At 39.0% G+C, this 22870-nt stretch overlaps 1 protein-coding gene across 2 annotated transcripts in view; it reads left to right on the top strand.

The window, feature by feature from the left end:
- The first annotated feature begins 986 nt into the window (after positions 1-986).
- Positions 987-22870, top strand: part of RAB28 (RAB28, member RAS oncogene family) — a 58336-nt gene continuing 36452 nt past the window's right edge. For both annotated transcript variants that reach the window (XM_072336147.1, XM_072336146.1), the window contains exons 1-4: positions 987-1401; positions 7810-7906; positions 12617-12705; positions 20728-20857. In XM_072336147.1, coding sequence (XP_072192248.1) covers positions 1324-1401; positions 7810-7906; positions 12617-12705; positions 20728-20857 — 394 coding nt within the window. In that variant the 5' untranslated portion in view covers positions 987-1323. The remainder of the gene's footprint in view (positions 1402-7809; positions 7907-12616; positions 12706-20727; positions 20858-22870) is intronic.

Below are 22870 nucleotides of genomic sequence, written 5' to 3'. Positions count from 1 at the left end.
AGGCTGAAGACAGTTTTCAAACACGTGAAAGACTGCTGTCAAATGGAGGTTATAAACCGCTGGTCATCGTGCTTAACAACACAATGGTTTTCAGTTTGGTTGGGGGTGAATTGTTATTACTGTTTATCTACATGGATGGCAAAGCTCTCAGCAGATAGAGACATCACAGTTTTCAGTGTCTATCTGGAGGCTCTTGGAAGCAGCTGACAAAGATGGCTGAACTGCAGCTTGGAGACCTGCCACCTTTCTTAGACCTGTTAAGATGGGTCACAGGCCACAGCTTAAATTATATCCAAAGGCAATCTCCCAGGGACTTGCTTATTTATTATGTCCTTTCCTAGATCGGGAAGTGGCTGGACCAGAGCTGCCCTTTGCCGGAGGTTAATGGTGTGGAGGGCTGCAGGGTGAGGGGCGGGCATCCCTCTCAGCACAGGGTTAACGTGGTTGGTGACGGCACACTGGTGGAGCTTCTGTCTGTCTGCAGTGTTTTGAGCTGCAAAGGGAGAGTGCACAGTTCTGACTTAGCCTTGATCCAGCACTTTTCACCTCACTGTTTTGGATTCCTGTTGCTGCTTACAAATAATTGGAAAAAAATAATAATAATAATAAAAAAAATCTAGCAATAATTTTTTTAAGGCCGTGCCTGAAACTGGGTAGGAATTAAGGCTGTGAGAAAGGAGCACAGCGGTATTAACTCGGAGTTCTGGGACTCCTGATGCACCGTCGGACTGAGATCTCTCGGAGCGGCCGCCGGCAGCTCTGACCGCCGGCAGACCCGCGGCACCACTCACGTCCCTCAGCACGTCGGGGGCAGCAGCCGGCAGCCAGAACCAATCTCAGCCCCCCGACATCCCTCCTCACGCACTCCATCCTGCCGTCCCCGACCAAGCCCGCAGGCGGGGCCTCGAAGGCCTCCATCCCCGCCCCATCCCCGCCCCATCCCCGCCCCTTCCCCGCCCGCCGAGGCGGTCCTGGCTCCGCCCCACGCCCTCTGACCCCGAGCTCCTTAGTTACCGCGCGGGGCGTCACTCCGGGCCGAACCACTGCCGTGCTGAGCGCGGTGCCGGGCTGAGCCACTCGCCTTCCTGCTAGGGGGGGTGAAACGGAAAGCCTCACAGCTGCCCCCTGCGTGCGCCCGCGGCGGCTGCCGGTCTCGCTGCGCCAGCTCCTGTCCTCTCCCCCTTCCTCTCCGCTCCGTCGTTGGTTTCGTCCGGTGCGGCCCATAGCGACGGCGGCCGCGCTGAAGGAAGATGGCGGCTCCGGTTTGGGCGCCGCGGCCAGCTCCGTGATCGACGCTCGCTCCTTCCCTTCCCCGCGGCGAGCATGTCTGACTCGGAAGAGGAGGAGAGCCCGGACCGGCAGCTCAAGCTCGTGGTGCTGGGGGACGGCACCGCAGGGAAGGTCAGTGCCGCGCCTCCCTCCCCGCCTTCCTCCCCCCGCTCGCCCCCTGCTCGGGCCCGCCGTTCTCCGGGCGCAGCTCCGTGTCCGCTCCGCGCTCGGCGGCGAAACTCTGGGAGGTTTCGGTATCCTCGGCTCTACTGGCGGGGCTTGCCAACGAGCGGGCGTGCGCGGCTGTAATCTCCTTCTCCTGAGCTTTAATAAACAGAGCGGCTCAGAGCTGCTGTCCCGCTGTGGGCCGCGCGGTGCCTACGGGGAGCTGCGAGCAGGGAGCTGTCGGGGTGCGCTCCGTGCAGAGCGCAGTGCCTACGGGGCGCCCGCAGCGCTGTGCGTCTCTCTCATTAGGAGCAGTATGTGAATGAAAGCTGCACGCCAGTGTTTACGCCACAACGTGATCAGTTGTGATTACAACCCGCCCTGTTGTTATACGGGGCCTGAGGCCTCTTGTGAGATGCTCCCATAAATACTTGTTTGGTTGCGTATTTGAAGAACGCAGGTTTACCTCTTGCCATTCATTTCTGATAAGGGAGGCAGGAAGTTTGCCTCGTGCAGTTCAGATGGAAAGCAGAATTACTCCAGGTGGAATTACTAGAGCTGCACACCCTTAACAGAAATAAGGCAGCAGTAGTGTTATGTTCGTATGATGCAGTAGATGGACTGTGTGATGAGAGAATAATAAATGCACAGGAGCGATGGCTGGAGTGCTGTTTCATGGATGGCTTTTGCCAGGAGTTTTCCGTTCAAATGGAAGAATCCTTTCACTGCTCCCATTCAGCGCCTTGTGGTATCACCTCTTGCTGAACAGGGATTTTCCTGCATTCTTGAGTTTTGATGCAGGCTCATGCTGGTTCCCACCCCTCACTTTGGAGCTGCCATTCACCAAATCTCTGCTGGCTCCAGCAATCCTGCTCATTGAGTGCAGCTTATTTTCCGCGAGCAGCAGCTGCATTGTGGTGGGCTGCTTTTCCTCCTGTCCCCCCTAGATGATGCTGTAATAGAGGCTTCTTCCAGTCATCTTTATGGCCTAGCAGCAAACATGTGCAATAATGGATTTATTGTAAGATCTTGTAAAATAAAGAAGTGATTGGGTTTTGAAGTGGAAGGGTAAAACATGCCTAGTGATATTTCAGGCACCTTGGAAGACTAAATTGTTGAAGGCTCCTTTTCTTTGTTGTCTACTCGTTTGGCTGAAATGTTGAAACATGCATACGTCTATATGTTTTCAACTAGCCTGCTTCTCACATCTGTTTTACAGCTGGTCTTTGCACACATACATACTTAGTCTCTCATTTGCTCCACAAGATGTTGTTTTTTCCTCTTCTTCTGTCACTGGGATCACTGGAGAGGTGTAGGAAATAATGGAATGTATCTTTGAGATATCGCGTATTGTGTGCTTAGTGTGAGACTTTTCAGATTTGGCTTCTTTCCGTTGCTTTCTTCCCCTCCGCCCCTTTTAAAACATATTTGATTTCCTCCCTCTTGGCCATCTGGGGCTGTCTGGTCTTCAGTTCTCCATGAGAAAGGGAAAGAAAAGACCTCGTTGTGCATCAGCAAGCTGAAGGTGGAAAACTTTTCTTCTTCACATTGTCTAGAAGCAGCATGATTAAGGTTCTGCTGAAGTGTTGGTGGCAGTTTTAAAACAAATCAGTATCAGTCCCAAGCTAAGGGTAATATTTATGTTTACTCTATGTAGGAATTCCTTCCTCTGTAAGGTGAGGGAGGGGTGTTGTGCTTCTATTTGCTAATTTCATGGTGGCTCAATGAATAACAGAATACTTAGTTTTAAATCAAGGAGTATGCACTGCTGGGGCAAACTTGAAGGAAGCAAGATTAGAAAGGGAGGAAGAAAGGAAAGAAGTGTGAGGCAGTAAAACCTGAAAAAGCATTAGAATAAAACGAAGGCAGTAAGAAAATCGAGGAAGGTAATGGTTGGTTCATAAGATATTAATGAGAGAGCAAAGGAAACAAGCTGAAAAGAAACTCGGAATCAGAAGCAGAGGTAATGTGACAAGAAAAGAATCCAAGAATTATTAATAGCAATTGGTTTCTTGCTTCTGATGGTGAGAAGGATCATAGATGCCTAAAGCTGTGTATATAGGTTCTAAGTCAACTTGCTCTTCCCACGCCAAAATGATTTTTTCCATTCAAATAAACAAGGTCAAGTGTGGATTGGAAGGGAAAAAGCAGACATTATCACTCATGTGTTCCTTCTCTTGCTATGCACAGGTTGGTTTTTATTGGAGTAGGTAACAGTTCTGGTTAGAACCACACCTGTCCTGGTCTACTACTGTTGAAGAAAGTTTTGGGCCACTGGAAGCAAATGCAGTAGCTTTTCACGGGCTGAAACCGGGGCTGTGGGAGAAGGGGAGAGGCTGAGGTTCTGCCTTTTTGCCATCCTTTGCAAATGGAAACTGAAACACCTTATGTCTTCCATTAGTGGATGATGAAAATGAACTCAGCCTGCTGTAGGGGTATTTGCACGTGGTTAAATGTAGGCTGGAATATGGAGTGATGTCCTTGTCACTTTAGGCTTTGTTCTGATACCTTCTTGAAGTGTTGTGCTAATTCTGGATCTTGTCATGCTTGGGTTCAATACATTTGTAAATGTTGACTAAAAATTGTCACTGTTCCATTTTGAAAATGGAAAACTGCATCAAGTGTCCTGTGTGGATGGAGCTATCTTCATAGATAAATGCTTGACTCTAGAAGTCCTGGTAGTCTTATCTATGTTAGTGAACAAAGGTTTGTCAGTAGTTAGGAGTGGAAAGGCTTTACCTTCAGGTGACAGAACTGCTTCCTCTGCTTGCAAAAGGCTTCTTGTGCCCCAATCCACAGAGCCAGACTCTTCTCAGTCAGAAATTCCGTGTTGGACAATTACTTGTTTTTATATTAGTTTATTTTTCTATTTAGCCGAAGATTTTCATTTTGTCTGTCTTAAGATTCTTGCCAGCAGGGATGGTACCCAAATGTTGCTGTGCTTGGAGAGCTACAGTTTGGTCTTTGAGGAGGGTGGGAAGGGATGGATAGATGCTGCTTTTTGGTTCTCAGCTGGTTGGTGAAGTTGTCATATGAATGGAGATTTGAGACTCCAGCACAGTATGCTTGCATCCCATTCATTTGGCTTTGGTTTTAATTACTTAGGACAGTGATACAATCCTTTGGCTTTACTTTCTGAAAGCGTAACTCTATGGGATTTCATTCGAGGGATTGCCTTTGGCAGGCTGATAGTAAGTGTCAGAGCTGCCTATCACTGCTTGTTCTGTTCCACTGCTCTGCTGCTATTTCGTTAATACTTCTCTTTTCTTTTTCTGTTTCTGAGTGTGTGGGTATTTAGGAATGGCATGTCAGCACAGTTCCCGGAGTCTGTTGATGACACTGAAAAATATAAACAAGAAATTCTCGTCTCACCTGCACAATTTCCTTATATCTTTATTTCCAAAACAGCTCCTCAAATATCCTGTTGTATTTCACTCTCAGAATGGTGTAATTTTTTTGTGTGCGTATATTTACTGTTGTTTTGGTTACTGTATGTCAGAACTCAAAGAACTTCAGTTGCTGATGAAGGGGGGCTTGTAAGACCAGGATTCAATGCTGCGTTGCTATTCAGAACAGCATACAAAGTTTATTTTATTTTTTAAAATGCTTAAGTGTGTGAATGTACCAAACTAGGCTAAAGTCAGGGGAGAGGTGATGGCTTGCTTGGCTTAGTAGTGGTGTGGTGGAACAAGGCCTTCTTGGTATTATGTTGTCTTCTGATCTCTGGATTAATGGCTGAGAGTTTCTGCATTGAACCTAATCTTATTAAAAAAAGTGTTCTAACCATCTCATTTGTTTTTAAAGGTACAGTTCTGCTGGACCATTATTTAACTTTGTTTTACACAGATAATACCAACCCTATCTTTACAGGCATAACTGTTATGCAGCCTTTCATGAGAAGCGTGGTGAAGAGCAGCTTTATGACTGATGGGGTTATTTGTATTGCTGAGGTACTGAATGTGTAGTGGGATGATTCGCTGTTTGCTGTGGTGAAGGAGCTGGAGCTCTTGCTTGCGGTGTTTTGTGGATAAATGGTTGTTGTGTGAATAGAGAGCTCCAGTCTGGTAACCCAGCGCTAAGGTTTATTAGAAAAAAATTGAGAAGGGTTTACTCAGTGAATTTCTGATATAAATTCCTTTGCATGCAAGAGCACGGTGGAAGAAAACAATTTAAGAGAGCTTTGCTATGCTGTTGATAACTTGCTGCTCTTATTGGTTGACTGTTAATTGAATGTATGTTGTTTATTTTTGCTAACACCCTTAGAAGCCCACAGGGGAATATTGAATGTCATGGAGTGATAAAGCTAATATTTACTGAGCCCTTAAACAAGAAGGGAGTGGCTGCTTATTAAATAGGGATCCAAATTAACATATTGGAGAAAACAGAATGCTGATATAGTCAGATGATATTTTAGTTTGCTCTCTGGATACTGATATTCTTTTATGGAAAGGAAGAATGTGCAGTAGATATGGTGTATTTATTTTTTCTGTGGTATTCTTATCTTTAAGGTCCTGACAGATAAAAATAATGTCTTTATAATACTGCAGTGCTAACCATTGGCATTAAACAAATCTAAACATAAGCACTACTGATTTTACTGAATATTACAGAATAAATTTGTCTTGAACTGTATTTTTTTTTGTCTATGATATCAGTATTACTGTCACATAGTTGTAGGCAGCACAGTCTTCTCATGGCTCATTCTCCATGGTCTTCTTCCTTTCCAGAATGATATAAATATATAACCATAGCCATGCAAGTTCACATTTACTTCTTTCTGCTCCCATTTACTTATTTTTAATTTCCTCTGGGCTTGAATTCAGTGAAGTAAATTAAATGCTGACATAATCTTTAATTTATTTATATTATATTAATTACTTCAAAAACATATCTTCTAATCTGAAATTATCACTTATTATATGTGTGGCAGTGATAAGAATGTCAATGTGATTGAAAACAGTGTATCTCCTGTTATTTACTTCACAGGTAATTGTATAGTTGAATACATGTTTGCCTGTTAATACTTGAGCTTTAATACTCCAGCTCTTCTGGTCATGTCTTCGTGCCAAAAAGAGTCAGTTATCTTTTCTCCCTGTGTACGTTTGACACATTACTAGCATAATTCAGATCTTTGTTACAAGAGGTCCGTTAACAGAACTTGCTTATTCTCGCTTTCTTAGGACTGTCAGTGCTATTTTACTATTGCATTTTTAGCTAAATGTACTCTAACAGCAATCTCTAACAGCTGACATGACTCCCATCTTCAGGTCTTGATGGGTTGAAGTCTGTCAGAAGTTCCTTTTTGTTTGTTTGTTTTCAGGCAGGATTTTGTGAAGCTCTCAAGTTTCTCTGTATGTGCGAGTATATAAAATATCTTCTATTTGTCTGCATTTACTTTGTTTTTTATATTTCAACAAGATATTTTACATCAACAAGAAATTTCATGGCGTGTGTCACTAATTGGATGCTGGTTATGTTAACTACCTGACATTCATATTCAATGTATTTTTCCATGTACAAACTTTTCATTTTCTCTGTAATTGCATTTCTCTATTCTCTTAACACTAGATTGTGCTGCTTTCATATGGAGATCTTAAATTGCCAGTGAAAGAATGGAAATGCTGTGCTTTGTTAATTCATGCAAGTTATGTATCCTTTTAGCTGTATGTAGTAAAAACTGATTCTTTACTGTGCCTTCAGGGCATTGGTCTACTTTTGTAAATCCATGTAATATAAATTGACGGCATAAGTTTCCAAAGCTCTGTCTAGAGGAATGATTCTGCAAATGTGCATTTTTAATGCGGGTTTAGTCTTCTCTTTGTTGAGGTGTTTGCAGTCTCTCCTCCTGTCTTAGCCATTGTGTAGTAGTTGACTCTGAGGCTTCATTGTCCAGTGGCAGAAATCTTGCCTTGTTTTGGGTTCCCTCTGGGGCTCTCCACTGTGCAGATATCTACTTTTCCCACAGCCTCCCCTCCAGAAAATAACTGGTCAGGGTTTGGGGTGTTCTGGACCCTTGTTTGAGAAATGCACATTTATCGAAAACGAGCTATTCAAGTATAGATAGTGTCTCTTAGTACACTCAACTTGACACAAATCTAACGGCACCTCATTCAAATCTGTGTAATATTTTATGATATGAAAATGCAGTGTCTTTGAAATGCCGAGGAAATATGTGTCTGCTGATTTCTGTGGTGGCTGTTGCTACCTCCTCTTGTTGTGTTGACTCTATCTGGAATGCTTAACAGTACAAATCCTTCAGCACTGTTAGCATGCGTTGATTTAGCAACTGCTTAACTATATTTCATACTTCTTGGTTTAACTTCGAGCTTTATACTGTTTAAAATGACAACATAATTTGATATTGTTCTGTTTTAGACATCCTTAGCCACGCGTTTTGCCCAAGAAACGTTTGGAAAACAATACAAACAAACCATAGGACTGGATTTCTATTTGAAAAGGATCACACTGCCAGGTAAGAGAATGAAGACACTATCACTGAAAGATTAGGGCACAGTAAAAGCCGCAGAAACAAAGTAATGTATACTAAATATGCTCAGTACACTGCTTTTTATTGTAAAATAGTTAAAAAAGAAATGTTACTAAGTAAAATTCCTCCAAACGTATTCTTGCCAGGTGACAAAGAGTTGTGTATTTGCAATGTGGGTTTAAGATCTGAAGTTAAACACTGCTGTCTGTATTCATGAATTTTGTTATCTCTAACTGCCAAGCATAAAACAATGAAGTGGAACTTTAAGTACGCTTGTTGGGAAACGTATCTGTGTTTTGAAAGAAATAGTTTTATTTTTTGAAATGAAATACATGGTGTATTTGGGTTGTGTGTGCGAAGCATAATGCAGCTATGGAATCGCAGCGCTCTAATATGTGAATGCTGTTTTATGCAAGGCAGCATGAAATTGCTGGCATTTAATAGACCACTAAAATTTAGGGTCCCTCGGCACTCATAAAAATACAGTTTGAGCATTCAAGATGTTTCAGTTCGCGACGGCAAAGAAACTATTTAGATGCCAATTGCAGCACGCAGCGTGGAAAATGCAAAGAAATAATTCAGAAAGAATAGCTGCTGCTAGAAGCTTGTTTCTGAACAATTGGGGTTTAAAATAAGTCTTTTCAGTGACTTGCGGTTACTCAGTTTCCAAGCCTGAAAGTTTTTCATTAAAATCAATTTCTTCTGTTTTCAGAAATCAAAGTTAGAGAAACGTTAGATGATGGAAGTTGTAGTGAGTGTTGATCAATTTGATGTAAGTTCTGTGTTTTTTTCCTTGGGAGGTGGAGGGAGAAACTAACTCAGATAGTTAAAATATTAACTCTAACTTAAAGTTGTGAGAAAATACAGGATTCCTCAACTTAGTTTCTTAAAAATTACATTGCCAGTAATATTTCTTGATTATGTTTATATATTTTCCTAAAGTGAAACAGAATGATCTTTTCAGGCATCCTTATGATCCCTGATTTGCTTTGGTGATTTTGCTGCTTATGGCGATACTTGCAAGTGGAATATGTCCACAAATCATGCCGTTTGCATGCTCAGAACTTGTATTTTGCAAGTTTTTTTTTTCCAGTAGTTAAGCATGCAGAAGCTATTAGTACAGTACTGGGATTCTAAATGTTCTTCTTAAGTAGAAAGCATAGAAAATTATCATCTACTGACCCATTCCTATTTTACTTCTAGTTTATTTTTTAATCAGAAAGTAGATAAAAATAGCACCAAAACAACAGCAAAGTCTTTGCATCTGTTTTACTTGTTTATTGTTAACAAAGTACTAACAGGCATGGAACGTGTTCCTGTTTGGGAAAAGGCATTTTTTCAATAGGTCGTCTTTCAGTTTTTGCTCGTGCCCATATGTGTATGTAGGGAGATGTAAATCGGTATGTTTTATAGGTAAGGTGGGCTGGTGGTGGGGGGAGCAAGAGAGGGGGGTATGATTTCTAAATACTAGTGTGGAAAGCATTACTTAAGTAAATGGATTTTTCTGATTTCTTGATTAGTTCTGGGTTGGCAGAGCCGTTCTCTTTACATGAAACATTAATCCACGCTGCTACACAAGAATTATAACGTGTATATCGGTAGGAAAACGAGCTGTGATTTCTCTGTAGGAGAGCTGGCAGTTGGCTGTTTTACAGTGCTTGAGATTTGCTCTTCTCCTCTAAGCAATGTTTCAGAAGTTGAAATTACCGATTACTACAATCTCATGGAAGTTTATATCGTGGTGTATTCAAAATCCATCTTCTTCAATAAAATATTGACATTGTTATTTTTAATAAGAAGTCTATTTCTCACCAGTTCTTTTAGGAACTAATGCAATCTTAAAATAAGAAAGGAGAATATTTTACTTGCTGAAACAACATGGCTTGATGCAAATACTAATCTCTTGACTATTTATTTGTTTGCTGTTTATTTCATTGTTGACTTAATTTAATCTTTAATTGTGAACACTGTCTTCTATTATTTATCTGCTGAAAAATTTATGCAGTTTGTTTGAATTTTTTGCCTTTTTTTTTTTTTTTTCCTTTTCCAAATGTTAATTTGTAAAGTGTATTTTGTGATGCAGTACTTTGTGTAGTCTGGATTCAGCAGTAGTGTAGGTTTTACTGCTTAAATAACTTGTATGTTAGTCAGGGGTTCTGCTGATAGAAATTCTGAAGTGCCACAGTCAAATACCTGTTAGGGAGGTTGTGGGTGCAGTCCAGTAAACAAGATTCTTCTGTGAAAAGGGTTTTTTAAGTCTTCAGTGCAAGAAGTGGGCAGGCTTGTGTTTTAAGTTCCATCCTGACTGTGCAGCACTTTAAGTAAGGTTAACCAGTGCACCAAGTGTACCTCTGCAGGGTCAGTGTTCAATCAGCCCAGTGGCTTCAGTTCATACCTGAAATGGCTTGGATACCTGCACTGTGCTGCCTTAGCTATTTTGGTTTTGTACTTGCATGCTTTTTCTACAGACTAAAGTAGTGCTAGCATTTTCCTGTTCTGGGATTCTTCAGTTACTTTTATTGTACGTTAACTTTGTTTCTAGGAATTGTCTTATTTTATATGTAGGTTGTTATTTTGTTCCCCTTCTCCATTGTGTTCCTATTTAGTATATTAAAAAGCAAAGCAACAAACAGATTTCAGATTTCTTCACAGAAAACTTTTCTCTTGCTCTCATAGTCACTTATGGGTTATTTGCTAGGCAAATGGTCTGGCATTCTTCCTTCTGTCAGAATAATCTTAACGCTTTTTTTTCCCCCTAGAATCGGTCTGAGCACAAAGCAAGTATTACAGGATACATATATATATATAGGGGAAAATTAAACATTGCACAGGGAATGATCAACAGGATTTCAGTAAGGCTTTAATTAAGAGCCATTTCTTCTTTTGTTTCTTTTTTCTGTTGTTAGTAAAGAGAAGTTAACAACTCATAATGAGTATTTTCAGGCGAGGAGTAGAATGCATACAACCAATACAATACTTCAGCATGGTGGGCTTCTGAGAATATTTGTTGGTTTACCTACTGAGAATGCACAGTCATTTCGGACTGCATGTTCACCAGTTCATCCCATCCAGCTGATGGAAGACTTACCTGTATTGTTTGCAGTAACTTCTGTTATGTTGTTTAAAAAGAATCAATCAATAAATAGTAGATGCATGGTCAAAACAAATAAAGCTTCTTATTCTATGAAAGGTTGCCTCAGCTGGAGTTTTGTAATGTATTTACCAAGCTCCTTTTGCAATTTCTGTATCTTAATGTTGATGGAACTGTGTGTACCTTAAGAGTACTCGGAATAGATAGTTTCATGTTCATCCCTGCATATTTGACCAAAGTAGAACTTTAGGATATTTGTGTTTTTAACCAGATTAAAACATCATAAAAAGTGTAATGTGGAGTAATTAGTAGCACAAATAGCATATATTCAGCTATATAGTTCTTATTTTATTTATAGTCATGGAATGCTGGGATGTATTTCCAAGGAGCATACTTGCACAACTAACACGTAAGGCTGTTTGGTTTAAATTGAAGGCTGAACAGATCATGTTGCGTGAAATAAAGTTGTTAATAACTTGAAGTAGCTGAACTGAAAGTATGTGTTACCAGTCCAAATTACTGTATTTTTTCACTCAACTCAAATGTTGTGATAGAGGATTTGTCGCAATGTATATCCTTCTTGGAGTAAAGTTCATAGCTGTTTATGATTGAGTACATAGGATTGTTATTACTGTGAAATTATGTGGAGATGAGAAACATTTTAGTTATAGGGGCTTACTTATTAGTTTAGTGCTTTTAAGACATCAGTGCAGTTTTGTATTATAATGTTAGTAAGCATGTTGTAACACAGGCTGCTGTGTGCACATGCATAGACTGTGGATTTGAGTTTTTGGCCTCTAAAATATGTATGACTTGCAGGGTATTAAATATTCTGCTGCTTTTTTTTTTTTTTTTTTTTTTTTTTTAATTTTTGTAACCCTGTTTTGAAAGCCTGTTAACAGTTTCAACAGTCTTCAGAACTGATATTAAAACTGTTTAGAGTAGAAAGGCAGATCTGTTCTTGGTGTAGATTCTTGGAAGATGAAATTATGTAAATCATATTTAACTTGGTTGTCCGCTTTGGGGTGGTGGATAGAGGAAATTTAGTTGGCTTTGGCAATGTAGACTTGTATCTGCATCTCTGAGTTAATGTCAACCACATAATTCTTTACAGTAATTTAAAGAGCATCACTACCAAAATACATTTACTCTGTGAATTTTTCTTACAAATGTGGAGGTGGAAGACGAAGGGGATACAGAACGTGAAACAATATGGTTAGGTTGACACAAGTACCTTCCACTTCCAAGTGCTGCACTGTAGAACTTTCTCTGTGAAGTTATTATGCATTCCTTGAGTAAAGTATGTTGTATAACTTCTAGTCAGAATGATAAACTTTGTGTACGATTTTGTGAAGTAACTATGTTGGAATGTGAATATTTAGCTATGGTTTTATGACACTGTAATGAGTTACCTGGACACAAGTGACATTTCTTTTCCCAAATGACGGTTGTCTTTGTCTTTAAATTTGGTTACTATTTGTGTTATACTTGTAAAAAGCTATTACTGTTGATATGCTAAGAGATATTACCTGCCATGATAATATAAATTAATTGTATCTAAGCTTTCCAGGTTACACAGTAATCTGTATAATTTTCTTTTCCAGGAAATTTGAACGTTACTCTTCAAGTGTGGGATGTAGGGGGACAAACAATAGGAGGCAAGATGCTGGATAAATATATTTATGGAGCTCAGGTACAGTATTGATTGTGATATAGTCATTATGTGGAATTAATTGAAACTGTGTTCTCAAAATTATGAATAGCTTGCAGTGTGTTGCTTTGTAGATCTTGAATCTGCTGAATCTAAACATAATTGATATTAACATGCTATTATAGGTTGTTTTTTTAAAGCTGATTTAAAAAGCAAAGGAAGTGTGTGCATTTGTAGATCTGAATAACTCAAGAACAGATGTATGTTTCTGTGTTTTTTTTCTCTTGAGTTAAGGAAAGCAATCATAGTAAATAGTAAAGGTGATTTGAGTATCCACATGGCTGATACAGTGACTGCTTTTAGAGGAGATGCCTCCTGGGGAGAAGAAGTAGAAGGAGGAAATTAAGAGCAATCCTACACCATTAAACTCATACATACAACTGAGGTTATAAGAGGGCAAACAAAAGGAGACAACCAGGTAGCTAAGTGTTTCCACAGAACTCCAATCCATGAATATTTGTTTTATTTTTATTTTATTTTTAAGCTAAGTAAGCAGTATAAAATGAGTGGTAGATTTAGGTAGGTGCTTTATATTATAACAGAGTTATGAGCTGATTTAAGAGGAAGTACTATTTGCCAAAGTTTCTAACATGATTGATCCTAAAACGTACTCTGTTCTTAAACTTGGAGTTGGTAATGAAAACAGTAGGCATCACATGTTTCAATATTGCATTTATCAGAAAGCAAATTCATCCTTTTTTAAAATCTACAGTAATTTAAGCACAAAGAATATGGAATTCTAAAACTTGGATAGAAGTTTTGTACTGATAAAGACAACACAGGAATGATTAATTAGGGAGATTAGATATTATTAGTTGCTAAATTCATAAGTTTGCCTTTATTTAATCATTTTGTCACTTTCAAAAAAGATCTAAATGTTTTCAGCTGTTGCATCTGTTCTATAGTTTTTTTTTTTCTTTTTCTTATTTCTCTAATAAAAAAAATTTGCTGCCTGTGAAAGATACACCAAGCAACAGACTTCCATGACAGGCAGAATTTGATTAATCACAAATTGATGCCATATGCCCCAAGTAAACTCAGTGAAAGAAATAAAAGGCAATTAACCTTTTTCCTATATTGAGTTTGGTGATAAACCTTAGGAGTTCCTTATGAATGATGGTACATCATAAAGTTAATAATGTCAGTGCCCCAAAGTAGGTGAAAAAGTTATCAGTAAGTTTAAAGGCACAGTGATATGTTTTTTAAATCATTCATTAACAACAAAAAAAAAACCTGCATTCAATCTCTTTTTGTTTCTCCCACATCTCTTCATTGTAAGCCTATTTTTTTTTTCCCCAAAGTCAACTTCTTTATTAGATTTCTAGTCATTGGAGCTGATTTTCAACATGCTTTTCTATTAGCTTTGTAACAGCATCTTTTGAAGACAGATAAAACTATATTTTCATATATATGTAAAACACCAAGAGTAATTCTGAAAAGCACCATTTTCAGCTTTCAGGCAGAAGCTTATTTAATGTTGAGCATCTGTATCTTTGTAAAAGAAGGAGAAAGATGAAGTAGAGTAAGTAGGAGTATTTAGAAGGAAAAATATTCTGTAAATAGACAGTAAAGCAGCAAGAAACAAACTGGGAGGAGCTAGCGTGGAATTAGCAAGGTTAAATTAGGTCCAACCAGCTTGATTGCCTTCTATGGCACTTTGCAAAGAGGGGAGCAGCATATGTCATTTACCTTGACTTCAGCAAGATCTTTCATGTAATTTCTCCTGGTATTAATAAAATAAAAATAAAAATAATAAAAAACAACCAAAAACACAACACCAATGGAGATACATGTTGAATGTATAGATCACAAAATGACTAGTGAAGTGTACAGAAAGCTGGAAGTTTTCCATAGCTTGATGCCTTTCTGGTGTCTGCTTATAAATTGATTTCCTTAGGGGTTGATACTATTTAATGTCTTTTATTAATCCTGTGAACAATGGAACAAAACATTGTTTGTAAGTTTGAAAGTAATGCCAAACTGGGGAGGAAAGGTCAATGTGCTGAAGGTGAGAGCTGATCCTGAGAGAGACCATGATATATAGTAGGAATGGGTCTGCAGAAATGTGGTTCAGAGATGGCAAAGACCTTCACCCAGGACAGAATAACCTTGTGCAGCAGTATTTGCTGGGAATCAACTGAAGAGTGACCAGTGAAGAGCCACCGAAGCTGTTTAATGGATCGGAGCATCTCATATATGAGGAAAGGTTGAGAGAGCTGGGACTGTTCAGTCTGGAGATGAAAAGGCTTGCCAATGTGAAGAAGGTTAAGAAGGCATAGCCAGACTCCTTTTATTGGTGCCCAGTGATAGGCAGTGGTCACAAACTGAAGCACAGTACCGAAGATTGAGGAACACTGATTTTACTATGACATTTACCAAGATCTGGCAAAGGCTGCTCAAAACAGACTGTGGATTCTCCCTCTGTGGAGATGCTCAAAAGTCATCTGGACATAGTCCTGCACAGGTGCTGTTGTATTGGACTAGATGAGCTCCAGGTGTCCTCTCCATCTTCAGTCGTTCTGTGAAAAGTCTTTGGAGGTAGAGTTCTTGAGGGGGAGAGGTTGGGGGATGCAAGTCAAACAAAGTGATTATCCTGTTCTGTGACATTTTTGTGGCTACACTGGAACACTGTGTTCAGTTTTGGCTTCCTCTGTACAAGAAAACTTTTTAAATACTGGAGAAATTCTGGCAAAGGCTTCTATAAAAGAAACATGTATGGATGTGTTATACCTGGTCAGCTTTTGTGGTGCGACTGGGATTTTCAACATTTCAATTTTGAAATTCAAACAGTGTACATAAACATAAAGCAGACAGTTTGGATGTGCTCTAGAAATTGTGTTCATCTGCATGTATTTTGCAAGTCTGAATCATTCTAACTTATAGTATGTGTGTAGAACAGCACGTGATGTGCCTCCAGTGTGCATCATGCTTTGGTATAGTACTTGCAGATAGCTGTAGCATGGTTAACGTTGTTGCTTATCTGGATGATGAGACTCAGAAATCACAAGTGGCTGAGCTCTTGGCTTTCTGCTCAGCAATTCAACTGTGTGGTAGACCTACCTAAAAAAAATAGACTGTCTGTAGGTGGAAGTTTTGAGAATCTGCACCAGTTTAAATCATTCACTCAGTTGAAACGTGATCAGGACAGCAGGGGGAGTATGCAGGGGATCCATGGGTACTTTTTTAGAAGTTACTGGAAGTTTTCTGATTGGAACTGAGCCAGTTTTACGGGATAGATCGTATAGTTAAGTCATGGTTCCATTTTTGATGGAGGTCCCTCATCTCCTTGTCATCTTTAAAAGTAAGAATGCCAGATTTGACGATGAGGAAATACTTAATTTCCTTGCATGGTTGCAGTCAGAGAAACTGCAATTCGCTTGCTGTCCTAAAACACTTGATTTTTTCCCTTTTTTTTTCCCCTCCCCATGGATCTAAAACTGCCCTTCCCATGGATCTGTTTCTGCATCCTATCGTGGTAGTTGAATTTCGCTGTTGAACCAGTAGAGTTCTACAAGCTGGAGAGAAGTCTTTGATCTTTATAAATGAAAGTTGCTAAGAAATGACTTTTTTTGTCAGCACCAATTAAAGCACGTTTATCTCAGAATTGCGAGAGGCCAAGAGAGGTTAGATAGTTACCACAGCTGAGCTGATGAACAGTCCTATTTCACGTGACTGAGTTGCCACAATATAATGTATTTAAGTACCCATATCCTCAATATTGTTAAGATAACAGTGGTTAATTATGAGTACATTGTAAACCTTTTTTTTTTTTGTCCTGTAAAAACAGTATTTCTGCAGATTTGCGAGGTATTACTACTCAGCTAAAATTCAGTTTTACTCCAGGGGAGAATACTAAAAATTTGCTCTAATGTTTCATAAGTATTTTAAAAAAAAACCATACTGAAATCTATTGTAGAAGTAGGGTGGATGGGGAGAAGCCTGAAGAGCAAAGCAGTTTTTGTAGTTATTGTTTTCTGTTGCTTTCTTTTATTGTGACAAATTCTGACATGAACTTGACATCTTTTAAGTGTTGATTGTCTGGTATGAATTTATTGCCTGGTTGAATATTGTTACAGTACTTCTGTAATTGCGGTTCTCTTGTATAATAGTACTGTTGCCGTATGTGTGGTAAATATCTCAAATGTTCACATCTCTGAGCTGTAATTGCTGTCCCTATCCATATATCCAGTTTGAAGTATCCTAACAAGCTGGCATGTGCTACCTCATCAATTGGTTTGTTAACAGAAGAAAGAGTACTGCTCACTCTACCTTATCTAGAGACCAAGGAATCATTTCTGCAATATTCTCAGTTCCCAGTGGCTTATTTTTAAAATATATCCTATAATTCTGAGAAAGAAAGTACTCATGTATTGTGCTCATATAAACAAAATGCCTCCATTATTAGACTGCAATTGTGTAAGCAGGGTCTATTTGCTCCATTGCTTCAGATGAGAGAATTTAATGTGCTGTTCATATGGAGAACAATATGCCATGTTTTTAACCTTTTTCATGGCAGAGAACATGCTACTTTTTTGTGTTATTAAAGAAAATGCCAGTGTTAATTTTCCACCTCAATTCCTCACGTACAATAAGGAAATAGCAGATTTTACAGTATATAGAGTACAGAATGAGTAGATAGTTTGAGCTTATGGAAAATATATTTCTTTTGTGAAAGCAATGATGGAGTTTCTATCTTCGGTTAAAAGAAAAAATGAGAAATTTTAGCTGTGGCATTATGCCTGGTCCTTATTCACAGCATATTAAGCTGCTTAGAGAGTGCTTTTGTGGCAGAAATCTAGGCAGGAAGTATTCTTTATGACTTGGATGGTGTGCTGCGTTTTTCCCAGAGTCTGAAATGTTGTATTTGCCAAGTATAACAAGTACTGACAAGGTTCAAAGGAGAGAATGGTTGAGAAACGAAAGTGCTTTCATGGCAGTGGTTTATTTCATGGAGAAGGGGGCAAAAAGGAAGTCAGGTGAGCTCTAGTTCCAAACTTCATTCAGTAATGTCTTTCATGGTAAATCCACCATGAATGCTCTTTCTTCTGAACATACAGGGCAAGAGCACCTGTAGCAGTGTAGCATTTTGTGAAGAATTAGTAGAAACGGAGTTAGTCAACATTAAATGCTTAATTCTTCAGCGCTGAAGACACTGCTGACTTGACTCCTGTTGCAAGCAGTGTGCTGTGTTCACTTATTTGCAGAGAAAGGAAGTGGGGACTAAAGGGGGGATCTCAGTAGGATCTGTTGCCCTCCTCTGAAGCCATACCTGCATGAAAGCAGCTTTTCCTTTAACTAGTCATAAGCTCTCATTCAAACTTACAGCCACTGTTTACGTTCCTACTGTGAAGAACCTATCTCTATTACCTCAGTAGCCTCCTCATGGATATGGGAAGGCTGCACAGGTGTTTCTTCTTCATGTTGAAACAAGTCTGGTTTCTTCAGCTTTTTATCACAGGACAAGTGCTCCAGCCTCTTGTTGTCCTGGTGGACATCTGCTGAAATTACTGTGGTATATTGATATCCTGTGGAGCCTAAAACTGGATATGATCTGACAAATACTGCTTATAATCAGATCTCTTGCTCACGTGGCTAATGCAGCTCAGAATCCTGCTTGCCATCCTTTCTGCCAGGGATCATTGCTGACTCTGATTTGGCTTGCTGTTTACCAAGACCTGACAGTCATTTTCAGTTCAGCTTTACAGTCAGTTCCCAGCCTGTGTTATCTATTGCTCCTCAGCTAAGGTGCTCTGCTCCTTGCTGAATGTTGAAAGGTTCTTGTTTGTCCATTCCTTGAACTTGCCTATGTATGGAATGGTAGCCAGGCCCTTAAGCATACTGACTTAATCCTCCCAGTTCAAGTGTCATCTGCAAACTGTGAACACACAAAAAAGGACTCATGCAATCTTCTCTTGAACCTTTTACCTTCATTGTGATGCTTGTTATCCATCAGTCTAATGTTTGTTAAAGCATTCTAGGTTTTTAAAAAATTTTCTGATGTAAGGATTTCTAAGCTTTTGGTGCTGTTATTTATCTTCTAACCTACCCTTTTCTTGACATTGTGTCCAAATCTGGATGCAGTACTTCACCTGGAATGTTTCATGCCAATGTGATAATTGTTTTTGTGGCTACAAAATAAGATTCAACCACGATCTACTGTAACTCCTTGATCCTTTTCTGTAGAACCTGTTAGAAAGCCAGGTGTTTCCTATCCTTGTGCTGTTGATTATTGCTTCCTTTGAACTTGTCATGGTACTTATTGAACTGCATCCTATTATTTTTAGACTGTTTCTCATCTTATAATCTAAACTTACTCAAATACTACTGCAGTCTTTGCTAGTTTGTTGTAGCCTTTGAAATTAATGCTCGCACTGTATTTTGTCATCTTGTGTCATATTAATGAAACAGTTAAGCAAAGCCTGAGCCTGGACAAACCTCAGAAAAGCCGTGCTTGGAAAATCTTTTCTGTTGACAGTGAACCATTAAACCAACTAGTTTTGTGTGGATCTTTTTTTTTTTTTTTCTTTTTTTTTTTTTTTTCTTTTTAAGAATATTAATGAATATTTAATGTGAGGGACAGTGTGCAGTTGCAGGGATATTTTCCAGATGTGAGCTCTACAAGCACAATAGAATCCAATTCTAACGTTATTCCTTATGAACAAGATACTCAACAATGCTTATTTGGAGTATTTGTTACTTGCAGCCTGGCCCGCAGCCTCTGAAATACACGAGGCACTCTCTTTTTCTTTCACCTCGAGTACTGTGTCCAGTTTTGGGCACCTCAGCACAAGAAGGACATGGAGGTACTGGAGCAGGTCCAGAGAAGGGCAACGAGGCTCGTTAAGGGCTTGGAGAATCAGCCCTATGAGGAGAGGCTAAGGAAGCTGGGGCTGTTTAGTCTGAGGAAGAGGAGGCTGAGGGGAGACCTTATTGCCCTCTTCCAGTACCTGAAAGGTTCTTACAGTGAGAGTGGGGCAGGTCTCTTCTCACTACTGACTTGTGACAGGACGAGGGGAAATGGCCTCAAGTTGTGCCAGGGCAAGTTTAGGTTGGATATTAGAAAGAACTTCTTTACAGAAAGGGTGGTTAGGTACTGGAATGGGCTCCCCAAGGAGGTGGTTGAATCTCCATCCCTGGATGTGTTTAAGAGCCGTTTGGATGTGGTACTCAGGGATATGATTTAGCAGAGGTTTGTAGTTGTGGTATTGTTTTGTGGTTGTTTTTTAAGAGATAGGCTACTGGTTAGGCTGCGGTTGGACTTGATGATCTTCAAGGTCTTTTCCAACCTGAGTAATTCTATGATTCTATGATTTTTCTTGACTTTTGACTGCATTTTTAGTATTTCTTTGAAAGGCAAAAAGATTGCCAATACTGCATCTTGCTTGTCTGCTACAGCAGTTAAGGGAGGCATATGGCCTTTCTTTCCAAAGGAGAGTGGAGATGCAGTATGTTGGTGTCACGGGCACAGGTAAATCTAGGTAATCCATAACCCGGAACTGGAGTATGAACCTTTCAATGCTCCATACTGCACATGATGTTATGATGTAGAATATTGACAGCAACACCACAAAACCATGACAGTTGGGCAGTATGTAGGAATATGTAATTGAGCGTGTTTTCTGTTGCAGAAATAAGTCTCTGTCCAGTGCAATTTTTACCTTGCTATATGATTCTATGATTTGTAAGAAATACCTTTTTTATTTTTCATATTGCACATGCTTTTTGGCATATTTCCGACATAAATAATTGTGCATCTTCCTGAATTGCCATTTTATTCTGCTTTTGTAGATCAGCTAGTGTTTGAATTTGGATCACTTGTAATGCAGAAGAAACACTGTAATAACATGTTTATTATATCAGCTTGTACTGACTCTTGTTTAATTCCTTACAAGATAAAATGTGATTAATTTTAAATGACCTATTTTACTATAATAATAAATTAGACTTTACCATGTTAAAAATATTTTTACAACTTGTAACGTTTTAAATGTATTTTTTCTTCAGGGTATTCTTTTGGTGTATGATATTACCAACTGCCAGAGCTTTGAAAATTTAGAGGACTGGTATAATGTGGTTAAAAAAGTGACTGAAGAATCAGAAATGCAGCCACTTGTGGCCTTGGTTGGAAATAAAAGTAAGTTATTTGTATTTAAATATTAATTGGAACACTCTGGATATTGCTTTCCATTGAAGAAAAGTCACAGGGCATATATCACTAGTAAATTGAAACATGTGCTGTCTTGTGCAATCTTATGTACGTATGGCATATTTGGGTGCACCTCAAGGTTCTGGGCGGTTAGGTTGAGGGACTTGTTGCAATCTCTCTGCCTGTGTTTTCTTTTCTTGGAGAGCAGCATGCAGGAGTGGAAAGATCTCTCATCCATGTTTGAATTTGATAGGGCTTCAGGATATAATCATGGCATACTTCTAGAATGGAGAGCTGGGAAGCATTCCTGGATCTGATAACAGGTATATTTCATGATTCTGTATATCAAGAGACTGGTAAATTAAGGGCTGGTATCTATTACTTAAAGTAAGCACGCTGGGCATGATGTTTATGAGTCATTTATTAGACTTTTTTTACATGCTATTTCTGATTTTGCACAAGGTTACTTGTTACCTGCTGTTCTTTGGGATTATTATTATTTTTAACTTCTTTTTCATTATATAAGTAAGATATAATGTTCTTCTGCCCAGCAAAGTATACCACTTTATGCAATCATCACCTGTTTAGTTCCCCAGATAGATTCCAAATTCCTTCATTTCCAGTTAAGAAATCTAGAAGCATCCTTATTAGCATATCTGAGGTTTGAATCCTCACTCTCACTGTTTTTCTAATAAAGATGAGAGCAACATAAAATAGTTGCAGAAATAAAGTGGTGGAAGCAGACTGGGGAAGGAGTTTTTAATTTCAGAAAACAGCAGGAGGAACACTGTACTTGCTACCTACTTTCCTTTCCAATATAAGTTGTATATAAGGAAAGAAAGCAAAGTATTGCTTACATGTGATCCTAAGGATGCTTCTTGTTGCACACATGAGCTCCTTGGTGTCACTCAAAAGAAGGTATGTGGGAGATGCTTTTTACTTTTATTAGTTTCAGCTGGGTCAGAATCGTTTTCTTTAGAGTGTCTGGTATGATGCTACATTTTGATTCTAGAAGAACAACAATGTTGTAACACTCTGATGTTTATAGTTGCTGCTCTGAGCAATGTTATAGAGTCGAGGCCATTCTTACTAAGGTGCCCATTCATCAGTCACATCCAGTTTCCAGGAGGATCTGTTCTGTGACCTTTCTAGGCATGGAGTTCAATCTGACTTGCGTGTGGTTCCCTGGGTCTTCCTTTTTTCCTTTTCCTTCCTTTTTCCTTTCTTCTGAGCATACGTAGCTTGGGCTTAAGCTCTCATTTGCAGCTTACCTATTTATTTCAGACAGCATTTTTCCATTTTGAAGTGGTCTCACCTGGGATTCTTTTGTTGTGCTTCAGGGAAAAAGGAAAAGGGAATATAACTATAGTTAAAAAACAAAGACCAAAAAACAGCAGCTTGGGGGGAGAAAGAGAAGATGAAAAGTTTTTTTCCTTCCCAGTGACATATAGAAAACTGTTCACTAATTCTATCAGATAAAATTGTTTCCTTGGATAATCTTGTTACTGAAAGCAGGTTACTTCAAGTACAGCACTTTATAAGGATATAAGCCTTAGTGATTTGTTTGTTTTGTTACAGTAATTTGGAATCACTCTTAAATTTGTTTGGAGTTTCTTCATACCACACCACAGAAAATGTTCAATTGTGATTTAAATGAATCAGTGCTAGTTTTGACTTTTCCATTTTACTGTCTACTGCATTAGATTAAAAGAATGAATATAGTAAGCTATTTTATGTCCGTTGAAAGCATAATAATTAACCTCAATGATTGGAAAATCCTGCTGTGATAGTAAGCAATTAAGATTTACTTATGGAACACTAGGAAGATAATTTCTACATACAAAGCTCTATTTGGTCTGCAGTCTCTCATCCATCAGAACCTTAATTGAAAATAATAGAACAATGTGAATTGAGATCTGTTCCTACTGGGTGCTTTATATATATATATATATGTATATATATAATGTATATATATACACACACATACACACACACACATAT

Source organism: Excalfactoria chinensis, chromosome 4 (assembly GCF_039878825.1).
Source record: "Excalfactoria chinensis isolate bCotChi1 chromosome 4, bCotChi1.hap2, whole genome shotgun sequence".
Lineage (NCBI taxonomy): Eukaryota > Metazoa > Chordata > Aves > Galliformes > Phasianidae > Excalfactoria > Excalfactoria chinensis.
This window is presented reverse-complemented; position numbering and strand designations above follow the sequence as displayed.